The sequence below is a fragment of the Taurulus bubalis genome (genome assembly GCF_910589615.1).
Source record: "Taurulus bubalis genome assembly, chromosome: 10".
Classification (NCBI taxonomy): domain Eukaryota; kingdom Metazoa; phylum Chordata; class Actinopteri; order Perciformes; family Cottidae; genus Taurulus; species Taurulus bubalis.
In genome coordinates, this window is record NC_136598.1 from 1,726,900 (window position 1) to 1,740,341 (window position 13,442).

At 44.1% G+C, this 13,442-nt stretch overlaps 1 protein-coding gene across 1 annotated transcript in view; it reads left to right on the forward strand.

The window, feature by feature from the left end:
• The window catches only part of myo18ab (myosin XVIIIA b), a gene marked incomplete at its 5' end in the record, with an annotated part of 119,006 nt that overhangs the window by 77,094 nt on the left and 28,470 nt on the right, over positions 1 to 13,442 (forward strand). The window contains 8 exons of the mRNA XM_079225066.1: positions 66 to 151; positions 2,193 to 2,312; positions 5,619 to 5,730; positions 7,849 to 7,976; positions 8,761 to 8,915; positions 9,347 to 9,470; positions 10,759 to 10,866; positions 11,067 to 11,159. Coding sequence (XP_079081192.1) covers positions 66 to 151; positions 2,193 to 2,312; positions 5,619 to 5,730; positions 7,849 to 7,976; positions 8,761 to 8,915; positions 9,347 to 9,470; positions 10,759 to 10,866; positions 11,067 to 11,159 — 926 coding nt within the window. The remainder of the gene's footprint in view (positions 1 to 65; positions 152 to 2,192; positions 2,313 to 5,618; positions 5,731 to 7,848; positions 7,977 to 8,760; positions 8,916 to 9,346; positions 9,471 to 10,758; positions 10,867 to 11,066; positions 11,160 to 13,442) is intronic.

The window sequence follows — 13,442 nt, forward strand, 5'->3', positions numbered from 1 at the left end:
ATCTCTCTCTCTCTCTCTCTCTCTCTCTCTCTCTCTATCTGTCTCTCTCTCTCTCTCTCCGGAAGAGATCCAGCAGCTGAAGCAGAAGCTGGAGAAGGTGGAGAAAGAGAGGAACGAGCTGAGACTCAACAGCGACCGCCTTGAGAGCCGGGTAAGCACACATGTACCGAGCAGGATTATTATGAATGGCATGGTGTCCACATGGATGCTTCCTTTAGTCAGACCTACAGAACCATTTGAACTAAATTGTGAATCAGACCACCCACATGATGTCAACTTGTGTGATAATACACCAGAGTTAGCTCTGTTGTTTGAGCCTATTAGTTCATGTAAACAGTAGAGTTATGTAAAGGCCTCACTCGTACAGTTGTCATGAACACTGAAATAAGCTGTAGAGCAGGGGTCTCAAACTCGCGGGCCAATTGCAGCTGATATTTTGTGGCCCCCTACTTGACATCAAAGTTTAGTGTTAGTGCGGCCCGCGCGTTTTTCTGAGGTGCGCGCGCGCGTAAGATAACTACCCAATAAACACTCAGGGAATCCCTAAGGACCCACCCACATACGCTGCAAAGATACACTGGTTTTATTCAGACAGACAACACACTACCACCTGAGAAAAAACAACCTTGCAGTGTACTAAAAACAACAACACTGGCCACAGAGAGACGGCAGCTCTGCTCCGATCAGCTGTTCAGTTTTACTCTGTGCTACTCGACACACGACCATGCGCTGGTTAAGAGTACACAGTACACACACACATGCATACAGAGTACACAGTACACACATACATACAGAGTACACAGTACACACACACATACAGAGTACACAGTACACACACATACATACAGAGTACACAGTACACACATACATACAGAGTACACAGTACACACACACATACAGAGTACACAGTACACACATACATACAGAGTACACAGTACACACATACATACAGAGTACACAGTACACACATACATACAGAGTACACAGTACACACATACATACAGAGTACACAGTACACACACACATACAGAGTACATAGTACACACATACATACAGAGTACACAGTACACACACACATACAGAGTACACAGTACACACATACATACAGAGTACATAGTACACACATACATACAGAGTACACAGTACACACATACATACAGAGTACACAGTACACACATACATACAGAGTACACAGTACACACATACATACAGAGTACACAGTACACACATACATACAGAGTACACAGTACACACATAGATACAGAGTACACAGTACACACATACATACAGAGTACACAGTACACACATAGATACAGAGTACACAGTACACACATAGATACAGAGTACACAGTACACACATACATACAGAGTACACAGTACACACATACATACAGAGTACACAGTACACACATACATACATACATTGTTCTGAAAACTGTTCTTGAAAAACTGAAACATGCATATTGTGTAAACATTGTAAATAGTTCATTTTTCTATAGAACATATTTTGACTCAAATATATAGTAAATATTTTGTTTGAAAACAAAAACTGTTGTAATATTAATGTTTCATGTGCACACACCCCATGAAGCTTGATCTGTAGTATGAAGTCATTTCTCAGTCCCAAGTCTGTTGCAAATGAATCTTATTGACTTGCAACAGAGATCTAAAAGCTAAATTCAGAGGAAAACCAGACATGACTGGACCATTTCTGAGAGAATTGCCTCCTTCCTTCCCTGGGGAGGTCATTTATATACAAGCTGAATAATAATGGTCCCAAAATCGAACCCTGAGGGACACCGACTTCATATCCTAGCGTAGGCGATACAGCCTCACCCACTCTAACACACTGGGTTCTTCCCTCAAGGTAGGACTTCATCAGTGCTAGCGATTCAGCTGAGAAGTTGAAATGTGACATTATGGGTCACATTTCAACGTCACAATTGAGTTTGAGACCCCTGCTGTAGAGACTAAAACCAGTTTAGTACCAAGCTGTAAACACAGATCAGTTATTTCTGTGTAAAATTGTACATGGTGGTTTCTGTGCAAAGACTCCCTTATGATGAAACTGGGCCAGGAACAAAAACACACACTTATTGACAGCATAAATCATCCAAGCTCTCCATCTATATACATAACATAGGGTACAAACATGCTTGACATCTGACGTGTGTGTGTCTGCATTGCATCAGATCACAGAGCTGTCATCAGAGCTGGTTGATGAGCGTAACACCGGGGAGTCAGCCTCCCAGATGCTGGAGACGGAAAACTCTGAGAGACTCCGCCTGGAGAAGGACATGAAGGACCTGCAGGTACACACACACACACACACACACAGAAGGCAACATGTTGTGAAGTAACACAGTCGTGTGTTGGAATAAGAGAGTCATGTTGTGTTCTCATGCTGCACCAATAGAAGGCTGGAGTCTGGCTCTTATGCCGTGTTCACACCAAAACAGTTGCGAATTTTCGCAACGCCACTTCGCCTATATCGCGCCGCAGGTGAAAAATTCGCTCTAAGTGGTTAATCCGTTTTTTCGCAACCATCGCTGGGGAAAGGGGGCGGGGCTTATCTCTGTGTCTTGAAAACGTTTACTATTTCCTTCATCCACCAGGTAAATAACCACTAGTTCTGCTTTATACTTGTTGAGGAAGTCCCACACACGTCGGAACATCAACCACCCCGTGTCTGGGTTCATAACATTATCTGTAGTCACACACAGCTCCGATTCCTCCAGGACGAGTGTCTGAATGAAGCCGTTTCCAGCGCTCCTTCAGCGGACCAGCAGCTTCATTCAGTAACGGCGGTGATGCCGGGCGGAGCTTCTCAACGCTGATTGGCTTTCGCAACTCCGCGTCATGCGAATTATTCGCTGGAGTTGAAATATTTCAACGCCGGCGAAAAAGCGGATTTGCTACTATTCGCAACGCCGTTTCGCTTCTATCGTGACGTCCAGCGAAAAATCCGCTTTTTCGCAACCTAACGCGGCTGTGCATTGACTTAACATGTAATCTGGACGCGCGAATATTTCGCAACTGTTTTGGTGTGAACACGGCATTAGGCTGCGGTTTGATTAAAAGTGTCACACACCGTGGGACTAATGCCTCTCTGACCCGTTCCTTCACTTGATGCGTGATCCAAGCTGAGTTCCATTAAGGCAAATGAAAATGGAACTGCCTTTATTGTGATGGCAAATAGAGATGGATAACTTTATAGCCCAATTAGCCCTTAAGCAGTAGGGTAATAACGTTTTCTACAACACTGCCACATTCTGCCACTTCACAGTGAAGTTTCATATGTATGCGCATTGTAAAATGTCGTTTAATGTCTGCTGATTTATATATAAATTTAACATTAGCACATCAGTTTGAATTATTAAAGAGCAGAGCTATTAGCCAGCCCGCTGCTTTCCTTCTGAGAGATTTTATCGTCTATTTGAGTTGATGTTGGAAGATGCCATTTAAAATTAATCTTGGATAATAAAAGGCTGTCTCATATTTAAACATTGCTGTTTTGTCAAGACATTCAGGCAGTAATAATTGAAGACCCAGGAGATGCTAACACACAGTTCATTGAACTGCAGTGAGGTCTCGGAGCCATACAGTGCACACAGCGGACCTGATTGGCTGCTGGGAGCCGACCCTTCATGGCCTCATGTTTAGGGTGGAAACCTCCACCGGGTTAGATGAGGGGGTCAGAGACCTTTCCTGTCAACGCCACATCTCAGGAACACCTGAGAACACTCATTCAAGTTTAGCACAAACATCCCTTTGACCTGGAAGATGAACTGAGTAGAAGTTGGTGGTCAAAGGTCACTGTGACCTCAAAAAACATGTTTTTGGCCGTAATTTAAGGATTTTAATTAATCCAGTTGTTTGAAGGAGAAGTTTTCAAGGCAGCATAAAATAGATATTAGAGATGAATTACGACCTGTTAAACTTCCTCACACTAAGATGTTACGCTAACTAAGATATACTTTCTATCCTATTGATGCATTTATTTACTTTTAAAACATGCCCAGCATGATTTGCTTTTCCACATAAAGGAAACACTTAATCAACTCACTTAGCTACTTGTTGATACCTGTTGGTCCTCACTGAGTGCATGTAGTACTCTGACATTACACACACACACACACACACACACACACGCACACACACAGGAGCTCACATGAACTAGTAGCCCCATGTACCAGATGAAATGATCCTCTCCAGGTGTGTGTTGCTCAGCATCAGACGCTGCAGAGAGCCAGCAGGAGAACACGGCCTGCTGGGCTGTAAGAGCTAACTGAATGAATGGTTCACCTCTAACACAACCACAGCCTGCTTTGTAGGCGTGTGGCCTTTAATCTGTGCAAACAAAACACATTTTATTTAGTCCGCTCTGCTCCGAATACAGGACACGTTACAATATGTCAACTCACACAGCTGAAGCCTGGTGTGTGTTAAGATTACTTAAAATGACATGAGCCTTAAATCCACTCAATACATCTTCTATAAAAACAGCAGGTCAGCCAGCGTTGCGTTGACAACCACATCAATGACGCTCAGCATGCATTCATTTCTGCAAGCCTCTCCACCAGCTTCCTGCTCCCCTGCTGTCTCACATCTACTCACACTCACTCACACACACACGTACACGCACACGCATGCACACGCACATAGTGATGGCTGTAATTGTAAAATCATATTGTCAGGCCATTTCTCAACCACTGCCCTTGCCCAGCTCCCTCTATCCATTTAGTTCACTATTTGACATTTTTGACGTGATTTCTTTCTGTGTTTTTATTTATTTTTTCCCAGTGACTGCTCAGACAGCTATGTGGGATGGATGTTATTCTCTTCTTGTGTGTGAGTGAGGAGAGGCACAAGGGGGCATTGTGGGTATTTATTCACACGGGAAAGTCCATGTATGACCATTCTCTACTCACTCAGTCAGTTAAAAGTAGCATTTAAATGTAATCACTGACTTCATTGTGACTTATTAAAGTGGGAACAGCATAGGTGAAATTAATGACTTTAATGATGGCTGCATTCCATTTAGGAGAGTTAGTTAGCGCTCTGGATTGTGCATGCCCACTGACATGGCTAACTGGGACACTAAGGGAACAGAGCCATTGGTCATGTTATTATCTGAGAAGGCTCTCCCAGCTGTCAGGGAGATTCTGGCTGAATACTGGTTTAGTCTCTTCGGACTTATGATCTGCACCAACTACCAGCCACATTACCTACCAAAATAAAAGTTGCACAAATGAAGTATACAGATCATGTGTCATGTTCAGTTCTTTAAAGATTAGTTTTTCTCTCACAAAACATGGGTTTTTGGAAATTAATTGAAGAAAAATCCCACTGAAGGTCAGGGATAGCATGTTTTATTTAGTTGAGCCACTCTAAACATGCATGTTCTGGTCCGCGTGATCTGTGGAGCTTTCACTCTCAGCCGGAGACGTTTCCACATGCTGTGGCCCCCTGAGACTTAGTGGTTCAGTGTCTCTGTGGTGTCTAATGTCCCTCTATTACGGCTCCAACGTGCAAAAACCTGCAGGACCTTTCCGTTAATCTCTGGAGGCATATGTGTTCACGTTGTCATAGAAACCGTTTCCTCTCTCATCCATCAGGCCAAATTTGACAGCATGAACAAGCAGATGGAGTCCATGGAGATGGAGGTGATGGAGGCCCGACTCATCAGGGCGTCGGAACTCAACGGCGAGATGGAAGATGACGACACAGGTCAGACAGCATGTAGACTACACAACCGATGTTCTCCAGCATAGCAGAGATTCTGATTTGTATGTATGCTGCATCCCATAATAATGCCTATAGTCAGACTTGTGCTAGAGCTGCTGAACAGGTGTTTCACAGGACTGTGTGTGGGCGTTACGGATCACGCCTGTGAGTTTTTACACCTCTCTGTAAACAGAACCACGTTGACTGAGAATGATCCATTCATGTTGCAAAGGAAACCACCGTCTGTTTTCTGCGTAGCGATGCGTCGGCCCAGTGGTCCGGGGAGGAGAAGTATTTTTAGGGGGCTACTTTTTAAGAAAATGTTTCAACAAATGATGAATACTTGATTTTTAAAATTCAACTAATGCGTTAAATGAGTGTATTCCAGACACGTTGTCACTGTGTTGATTAAACGATAAAGTGATCACAGCTACAATTCGTCTTTCAGCAACAGTAAGAGCAAAGAGTCACCAGAACGTCATCAAACAGCACTGAGTTGAATGTTCACCTCTGACCGTCTCCACACACACCCCTGACCTGTACACACACACACACACCTGAACTGTACACACACCACACACGGAGAGGTCACAGAAGTGGTAATTCATTCCCAGACTGTGTCTTCAGTGGCGCTGCAGGAACTGTAGGGGTGGTGTCCGATCGATGCTTTGACAAAAGTCAAGAACGAGCCAACGTGAAGAAGCACATTATAAATCGATCAGTCCCAGGTGAGGAGTGAAGTGGGGATCGGGCTCAGACGCCTGCAGGCAGGCTGTCAGCTGCCTTTGTGTGACATGCCGACTTTGTGAACGTAGAATGGAATTGATGAAGTGTCTCCATGTTGCCTGGTGCCGACGCAGAGCTTCACTCATGTGAACTGGCACTGCGACACAATCATGGCTGTGTTCTTCATGTCAGAGACATTCAATATGTGTGGGCTGTGTCACATGACCTCGACATAGTGTCAGGCTGACTGATCATTGGATCAGACTTCTTCAGGAAAGGATGGGAGTCTGAAATAGCGGATACAGTTTAAAACCGGCTGAAGTTGACCTTCATGCTTCGATAAAATCTTTGTTTTGTTAAGTAAAGTTTCAGGATGCACTTGGCATATCAATAAAACTAATTAATGTTGTTCTTTTATAGACTTGTGAGGAGGCAGCAGAGGAATCCACCAATGAATGTGCTCATACATCATATCAAAATAATCCATCACGATACAGATGAGCGCCCTCACTTGCACCGCTCCCGTCTCCAAACGCTACCTTTTTTTTTAAATCTCCACTATACACGTGTAAAGTTTTGTGACTGCATCTTGTGCGGTTGCAATGTTACCGCGGTGACAAACGCTGTGGACTCACTCACTCACTCACTCACTCACTCACTCACTCACTCACTCACTCACGGTAGCGTACGTAGCCTCTGGTAGCTCCAGGGCCACATGTAGCCGTGATGACTCCCACACAGACGGACTGCCACAGCTGATGAATGTAAACAGTGTTAGTGTTGAAGAAATAACGTGGAGCAGTAGTGTTTAGTGTGACTTGACTTGTAGTATTGATGGAATCACTTCTGAGGAAATGCACATACTGAACTCAATGATATCAATAGACATGAAGCGTTTGCATCAACAGATCACGATATGATAACCATACATAAGAGGGGAAGCTATTTATATTGTTTAATTTTGTTTCATGGATGTTTTGACAGACAGACTTTTTCCAAGATCAATGTTCTCAGTTCAATTGATCCTAAACTAAGCACTCAATTCTCACAGAGAAATCCAGATCTGTCCGGTCTGGCTCCAGGACATAATGAGCCATAACCCCGCAGAGCTCCCATCTCTAAAGACTGTTTTAAGTTAGACTACCACAACAGGGAACCTTTTTAACCCTTGGACCTTTAAAATGTTTGGGGAAAATCCAGATATGGGACCCTGTAAATGTATTTTTCATGCAAACATCATGTACATATGAATGTTTAGTATGAAACTATTATCATCCCTTGCTAATATATTTTGTGAGAAACGTTTCCTTCATGAAAAATCCCCGTTGTATGAGGAGGCCTGTAAGCATATTGAGATCCAACAAGGAAGCTGATGTGAACATGCTGCTGTGACAGGAGGAGAGTGGAGGCTGAAGTATGAACGCGCCATCAGGGAGATTGAATTCACCAAGAAGAGACTGCAGCAGGAGTCTGAGGACAAGATGGAGGTGGAGCAGCAGAACAAACGGCAGCTGGAGAGGAGGGTGAGTGTCCATCATGCAGCATGCATTGATTACCATTAGGAGTCATTAGGAATGGAATTAAATCATTTGTTGTCTATGGTACAATACACAGCTGTACCCAAATTAGACACCTCCAAGCGTCCTGTTTTATGGCAACATAAATATTTACAATTATTTAAATGTACGGACAAAGTCCCTGAAGGACAATTCAAGATTAAACGAACTGGTAAGGCTGCTAATGAGACTATTCAGATCAATTCTGTTATGTAATGATTCATGAGGGTTCAATGGAACCATGTGGTCTTAAAACACTATTCTACATTTTACAACAAAGAAAAAATCTGTTGAATGTCGACGTTAAAATGTTGTGCTGCTTTGCAGCTGCAGATTGGGAAAGTTCCCGTGGAGAATGTTGAGGGTGTCTGTAGGGTTTCAGCTCCGTCATGCATGTTCATCTCCGTCATGCGTGTGGAAGAAACAGTGGCGCCTCAGCCATTAACACCACTGATATCTGCACTGCTCATGAGGGAGAACGTTCCCTCTGTTGGTTTGTGAGCGGATCACTTTACACATGAAATGTGTAGGTTGAATGCTGAGTTAGTTAGTTGCAACACATGATCCTCCAATGAATTGATTACTAAAATGACACTTATTGTTGGAATGTGAATGTAGTGCAGAGATTATTTTTCTGGCGTAAGCCATTACGCATTGCACGGCATTCATGTCCGTCTCAGCAACAGGCTCTGCAACGCGTCAGTCGTGTTGTCGTCCTCGTCTGATTAGAAGCATGCGTGTGTGTGTGCAGATCAGCGACATGCAGGCCGATAACGAGGAGTCCCAGAGAAACGTCCAGCAGCTGAAGAAGAAAACCCAGCGGCTCACGGCTGAACTGCAGGACACCAAACTTCACCTGGAGGGCCAGCAGAGCCGCAACCACGACCTGGAGAAGAAGCAGAGGAAGTCAGTACGCACACACACACACACACACACACACGTACAAGCAGGTGTCTGTAGGTACACATGACTTTACACAGCTGCATCACCTCCTCCTGCTGTGCTCCCACACACTGTGTAGGGTCCAGCGGTGTTGCTGTAGTAACGATAATAACTGGATAGAAAAACAGAATTGTGTTCCAGATTGTCTATAGCACCGTGCTGTGCAGAGAGAACAGACAGGTCTCCAGCTCATTTGTACAGCTGCTAACCTGTGTGTGTGTGTGTGTGTGTGTGTGTGTGTGTGTGTGTGTGTGTGTGTGCGTGTGCGTGTGTGTGTGTGCGTCCGTCCGTCCTACCAGCATTGTATTTCTCTTCTGTGAGTTGTTGCCTCTCACACGTGCTCCGAGTGGTCGTGCTGCGTGGTGTTAATGGGAGGAGTGTGTGTTGGCCTGCAGGTTTGACAGTGAGCTGAGTGGAGCCCAGGAGGAGGTGCAGAGGGAGAGGAGTCTGAGGGAGAAACTGTGCCGAGAGAAAGACGTGATGGCCGGAGACGCCTTCAGCCTCCGACAGCAGCTGGAGGTTGGTGTCTCGCGTTTGTGGGGTGATGCGGATCAGCTGTGGCCACGACGGGACTTTCTTTGAAAGTGTATTCAGTTTATGTTCATGCCCAAATAAAGACATAGTGGCACCACTTTTTCAAACAAAATAATAATATGACATAATATCTTTATGCCTCTGTAAGCATTATGTAACAGCCTGGAGCGAAAACATGGCTTGTAGATGGAATGACTTTCAGACTTTCTGTTCTGAAGTGACTTTGAATTCTAATGTTATTCTTGCATGTTGGTGCTCATCATGTAATGTTCCACAAACATCGAGAAAAGAAATATGAAAAAAGAACACAGTCCAACCCAAGAGCACTCTTTACTTTCAAAAATGTCACCAGCTTTAAAAAGCTTGTTATTACTCTCCTGCAATGCTCCCTGTATCTCAGGGTTCTCTGACCTCAGGGTTCTCTGACCTCAGGGTTCTGTGCTCTGACCTCAAAGTTCTGTGCTCTGATCTCAGGGTTTTATGACCTCAGGGTTCTCTGACCTCAGGGTTCTGTACTCTGACCTCAGGGTTCTGTGCTCTGACCTCAGGGTTCTCTGACCTCAGGGTTCTATGCTCTGACCTCAGGGTGCTCTGACCTCAGGGTTCTCTGACCTCAGGGTGCTCTGACCTCAGGGTTCTATGCTCTGATCTCAGGGTTCTCTGATCTCAGGGTTCTCTGACCTCAGGGTTCTATGACCTCAGGGTTCTATGACCTCAGGGTTCTCTGACCTCAGGGTTCTATGACCTCAGGGTTCTCTGACCTCAGGGTTCTATGACCTCAGGGTTCTATGACCTCAGGGTTCTATGATCTCAGGGTTCTATGACCTCAGGGTTCTATGCTCTGACCTCAGGGTTCTATGCTCTGATCTCAGGGTTCTATGCTCTATGTTAGTTAATTCTCACTTGATTCAGTGTGCTTTGGACCAGTGGTTCTCAGTTCTGTTGAGTATTTGAACAGTTATGATCATCTGCATCCTTAATGGAAGACTGTACTCACATTCAGTCGTAACTGAAGAGCTTTTCTTTGGCCTGTGGAAACGTACGGCTCTTGATTACATCTATGATACCGGTCTGCAGATTTGCACTGCACCCGTCCACACAGCATGCGTTTTAATTATTACGATTTTGAAATATGTGTGTGTGCACCCTGAAGCTACCTTCTGAGTTAGTAATTGCTCAGCGTTCCCTCATCACGTGCATGTGGGTCTGTTCCTAGTCCACGTCTACACTGTAACTCCCTCTCGGTTCTAACTGCAAACCTCCTGTCCCTCAGGATAAGGACCTGGAGGTGTGTGCAGTCAACCTGAAGCTGGACCAGCTGGAGGCCGAGCTGCAGGACCTCAACTCCCAGGAATCCAAGGATGAAGCGTCGCTGTCCAAGGTCTGCTTTCTTTATCTTGTATTAGTCCTGTGGTGTGTTATTGTACCAGCTCTCTGACCTGATCTCAGTCAAGACGTCCAGTCTTTTATTCATAGTAAAACATAGTCAAGTGAATAAGCTCTACTTCACATGTATATTATGTACTATGCTTTATGTATTTTATATATATGTTTCCCTTTGTACTGTATTGTATTGTTCAGGTGAGGAAGCAACTTCGGGACATGGAGGCCAAGCTGAAGGACCAGGAGGAGGAGCTGGACGAGCAGGCCGGGACCATCCAGATGTTGGAGCAGGTACAGACAATGTTCAGCCCAGTTTAATGCTGCGTTACTTCATCTTTGACCACACAATAAGCCGCCAGATCACAAGCAGGCTAACAAGTGACAAAGCAGTTGCCTCTTTACACATCAAGCAGACATATCGGCATTCTCTTGGACTGGTGTTTGTGTCCGCCTGATGAATGCAAGTCCAATATCCACTGTTCTTTCAGCTCTGCTCTCTTTATCTGCTCAATGAACCACTATATTCAGCAGCTGGTCTCTAACTGTGTCACTCTGCTGTTTGCTGCTAGCAGGTAGAGTAACAACACTGCAGTGAGACTGAGCCGTGTAGGAAATGTGCTGCGAAAAGCCAGAAGAAGCTGAACAGCTCCGTAGAACTAATGGCACCTGCAGAGTGAATCTTCTCTGTGGGTTTGTCCACTAGAGCAACGGCTCTCACTTTAGACTGCATTCATTTCATTCAATGGTTATAAAAAACATTGAGTATCGCAGCTGTAAATGAATATTTCCCCAAAATGATGACATGCTGATTATCTACTTGACTTGTGAGTTTTAACACCATCCGCATGGCCTCGATCAGATACCAAGGTGACACCCAGCAAGCAGTGTTTTCTCTGAGTAACACACAAAGAAAATGTCCTGTTAGTGTTGGGAATACAATGATGTGCTGGTTGTGATGTGAGTGTGTTATGAATATTTGACTTGTACTTCGGTTTAAGTGACTAAAGTATTACAGCTCTTGCCAGTGAAACAAAATACAGGCCCGTCTGTGTTTGGAGAAGAGTAAACTGAAAGAGGGCGAAGGTTGTTGATAAAACTAAATGCTCACAAAATGCAGGATTGTGTCCTTTACAAATCATATACACCACACACACCTTAGCTTCAGAAAGCAGGAAGAAGGCAAGCTGTTTTACAATAGGATCTGATTATAGTTCCAATAACACATCTACAGGCCCCGTCTAATATGTTTAATTAGTTTGAGAAATAGGCTTGATTATCTTTCTTTAAGGAATGCTATGTATCATTGTCTGTTTGAGAGAGAGAGAGGTAGAAAGAGCAGTGAGTAGAGTGAATGAAGAGAGGGAGCGGTGATTTTCAGAAATAAAATGTTAATTTCATATCCAGTTACATTGTAAAGGATGAATGAAATAATGAACACACCCACACTCCACACAACCCTGTGGGAAAACCCAGCCCAGTGTTGCCATTTTCCAGTAAATGTAGCTGCAGCATTAGTGGTCAACACTGAGAGTCTGTCCCTCCAGGCCTCCAAACCACTCTTCCAAAATCATCATTATGAACCTAAGCAACACATGTGGCTGTTGTTGGCACACAGCTGTAAAGATAGCAGCTTGTGAATACTCAGGTGACGAGCATTGAGTGAATGGGCATCATTTGTAAACAGTTAGGTAGGTGGGTGGACAGGTAGCTGAGAGACATTTTGTCTATCGAGAACACAAGTTGAAGGGTTTCTTCTAGAGGTGTTGGGTGTATAGACAACCTTGTTGTTTCAGGTACTGGTGACGAGAAGAATGATGAAAGTCCAGTTTGAGTCACAGGCGCATGAGCTTGAGTGTTTATCTGACTCCAACTAACTGCACAGGATGGACATCTCTGCAGTACAGGTTTGTCCTCCATCTGGACACAAGCACAAGGTGAACCGTAGCATGTTGACATTCCAGCAAGCGGTTACATTGCTGCATAAGTAAAGCCAGGCTTAAGAACTTTACAGAGTGACCCTGCTGGAACCCTGCTGTGTGACCGGGTCCGTATTCATCATGCTTCCTGGTTCAAAGAGTTGCTCCTAGCCACAAAACTCTAAGAACATTCTAAGAAGTTAAGACAAGAACCTGGTCAAGATAAAAGTTTTTCACAAATCCACTTATCCACTTAGCTCCTAAGGTAAAACACTGTTATGAGTAGGGAGGAGACCTTTAAAGAGTCTTTTAATCATTGGAGATTATGGGATATTCTCCAAATGCTGAATGACTGTGACTTAATGAAGCACTACACATTAGGTCCTGCAGGAATGTTTGTAGTAGCCGTTGGAGAGTAAGAAATGTTCATGTTGTGATGTATTGATGTTGTGATAATTGGTATTTATTTTACCGATAATTATCAATATATGCTTAAAAGTATTTAAAATGGCCCTAAAACATAAAGTAGTCACTATACCTTACATTTGTTTAGAAAATAATCATTTAATTGCATGAGAAAACTTCTTTTTTTTGTGAGAAACAAACAATCCTCTATGCTGTCTGCCATGATGGAGAGCTAGACAGCTTGTTCAGGTCA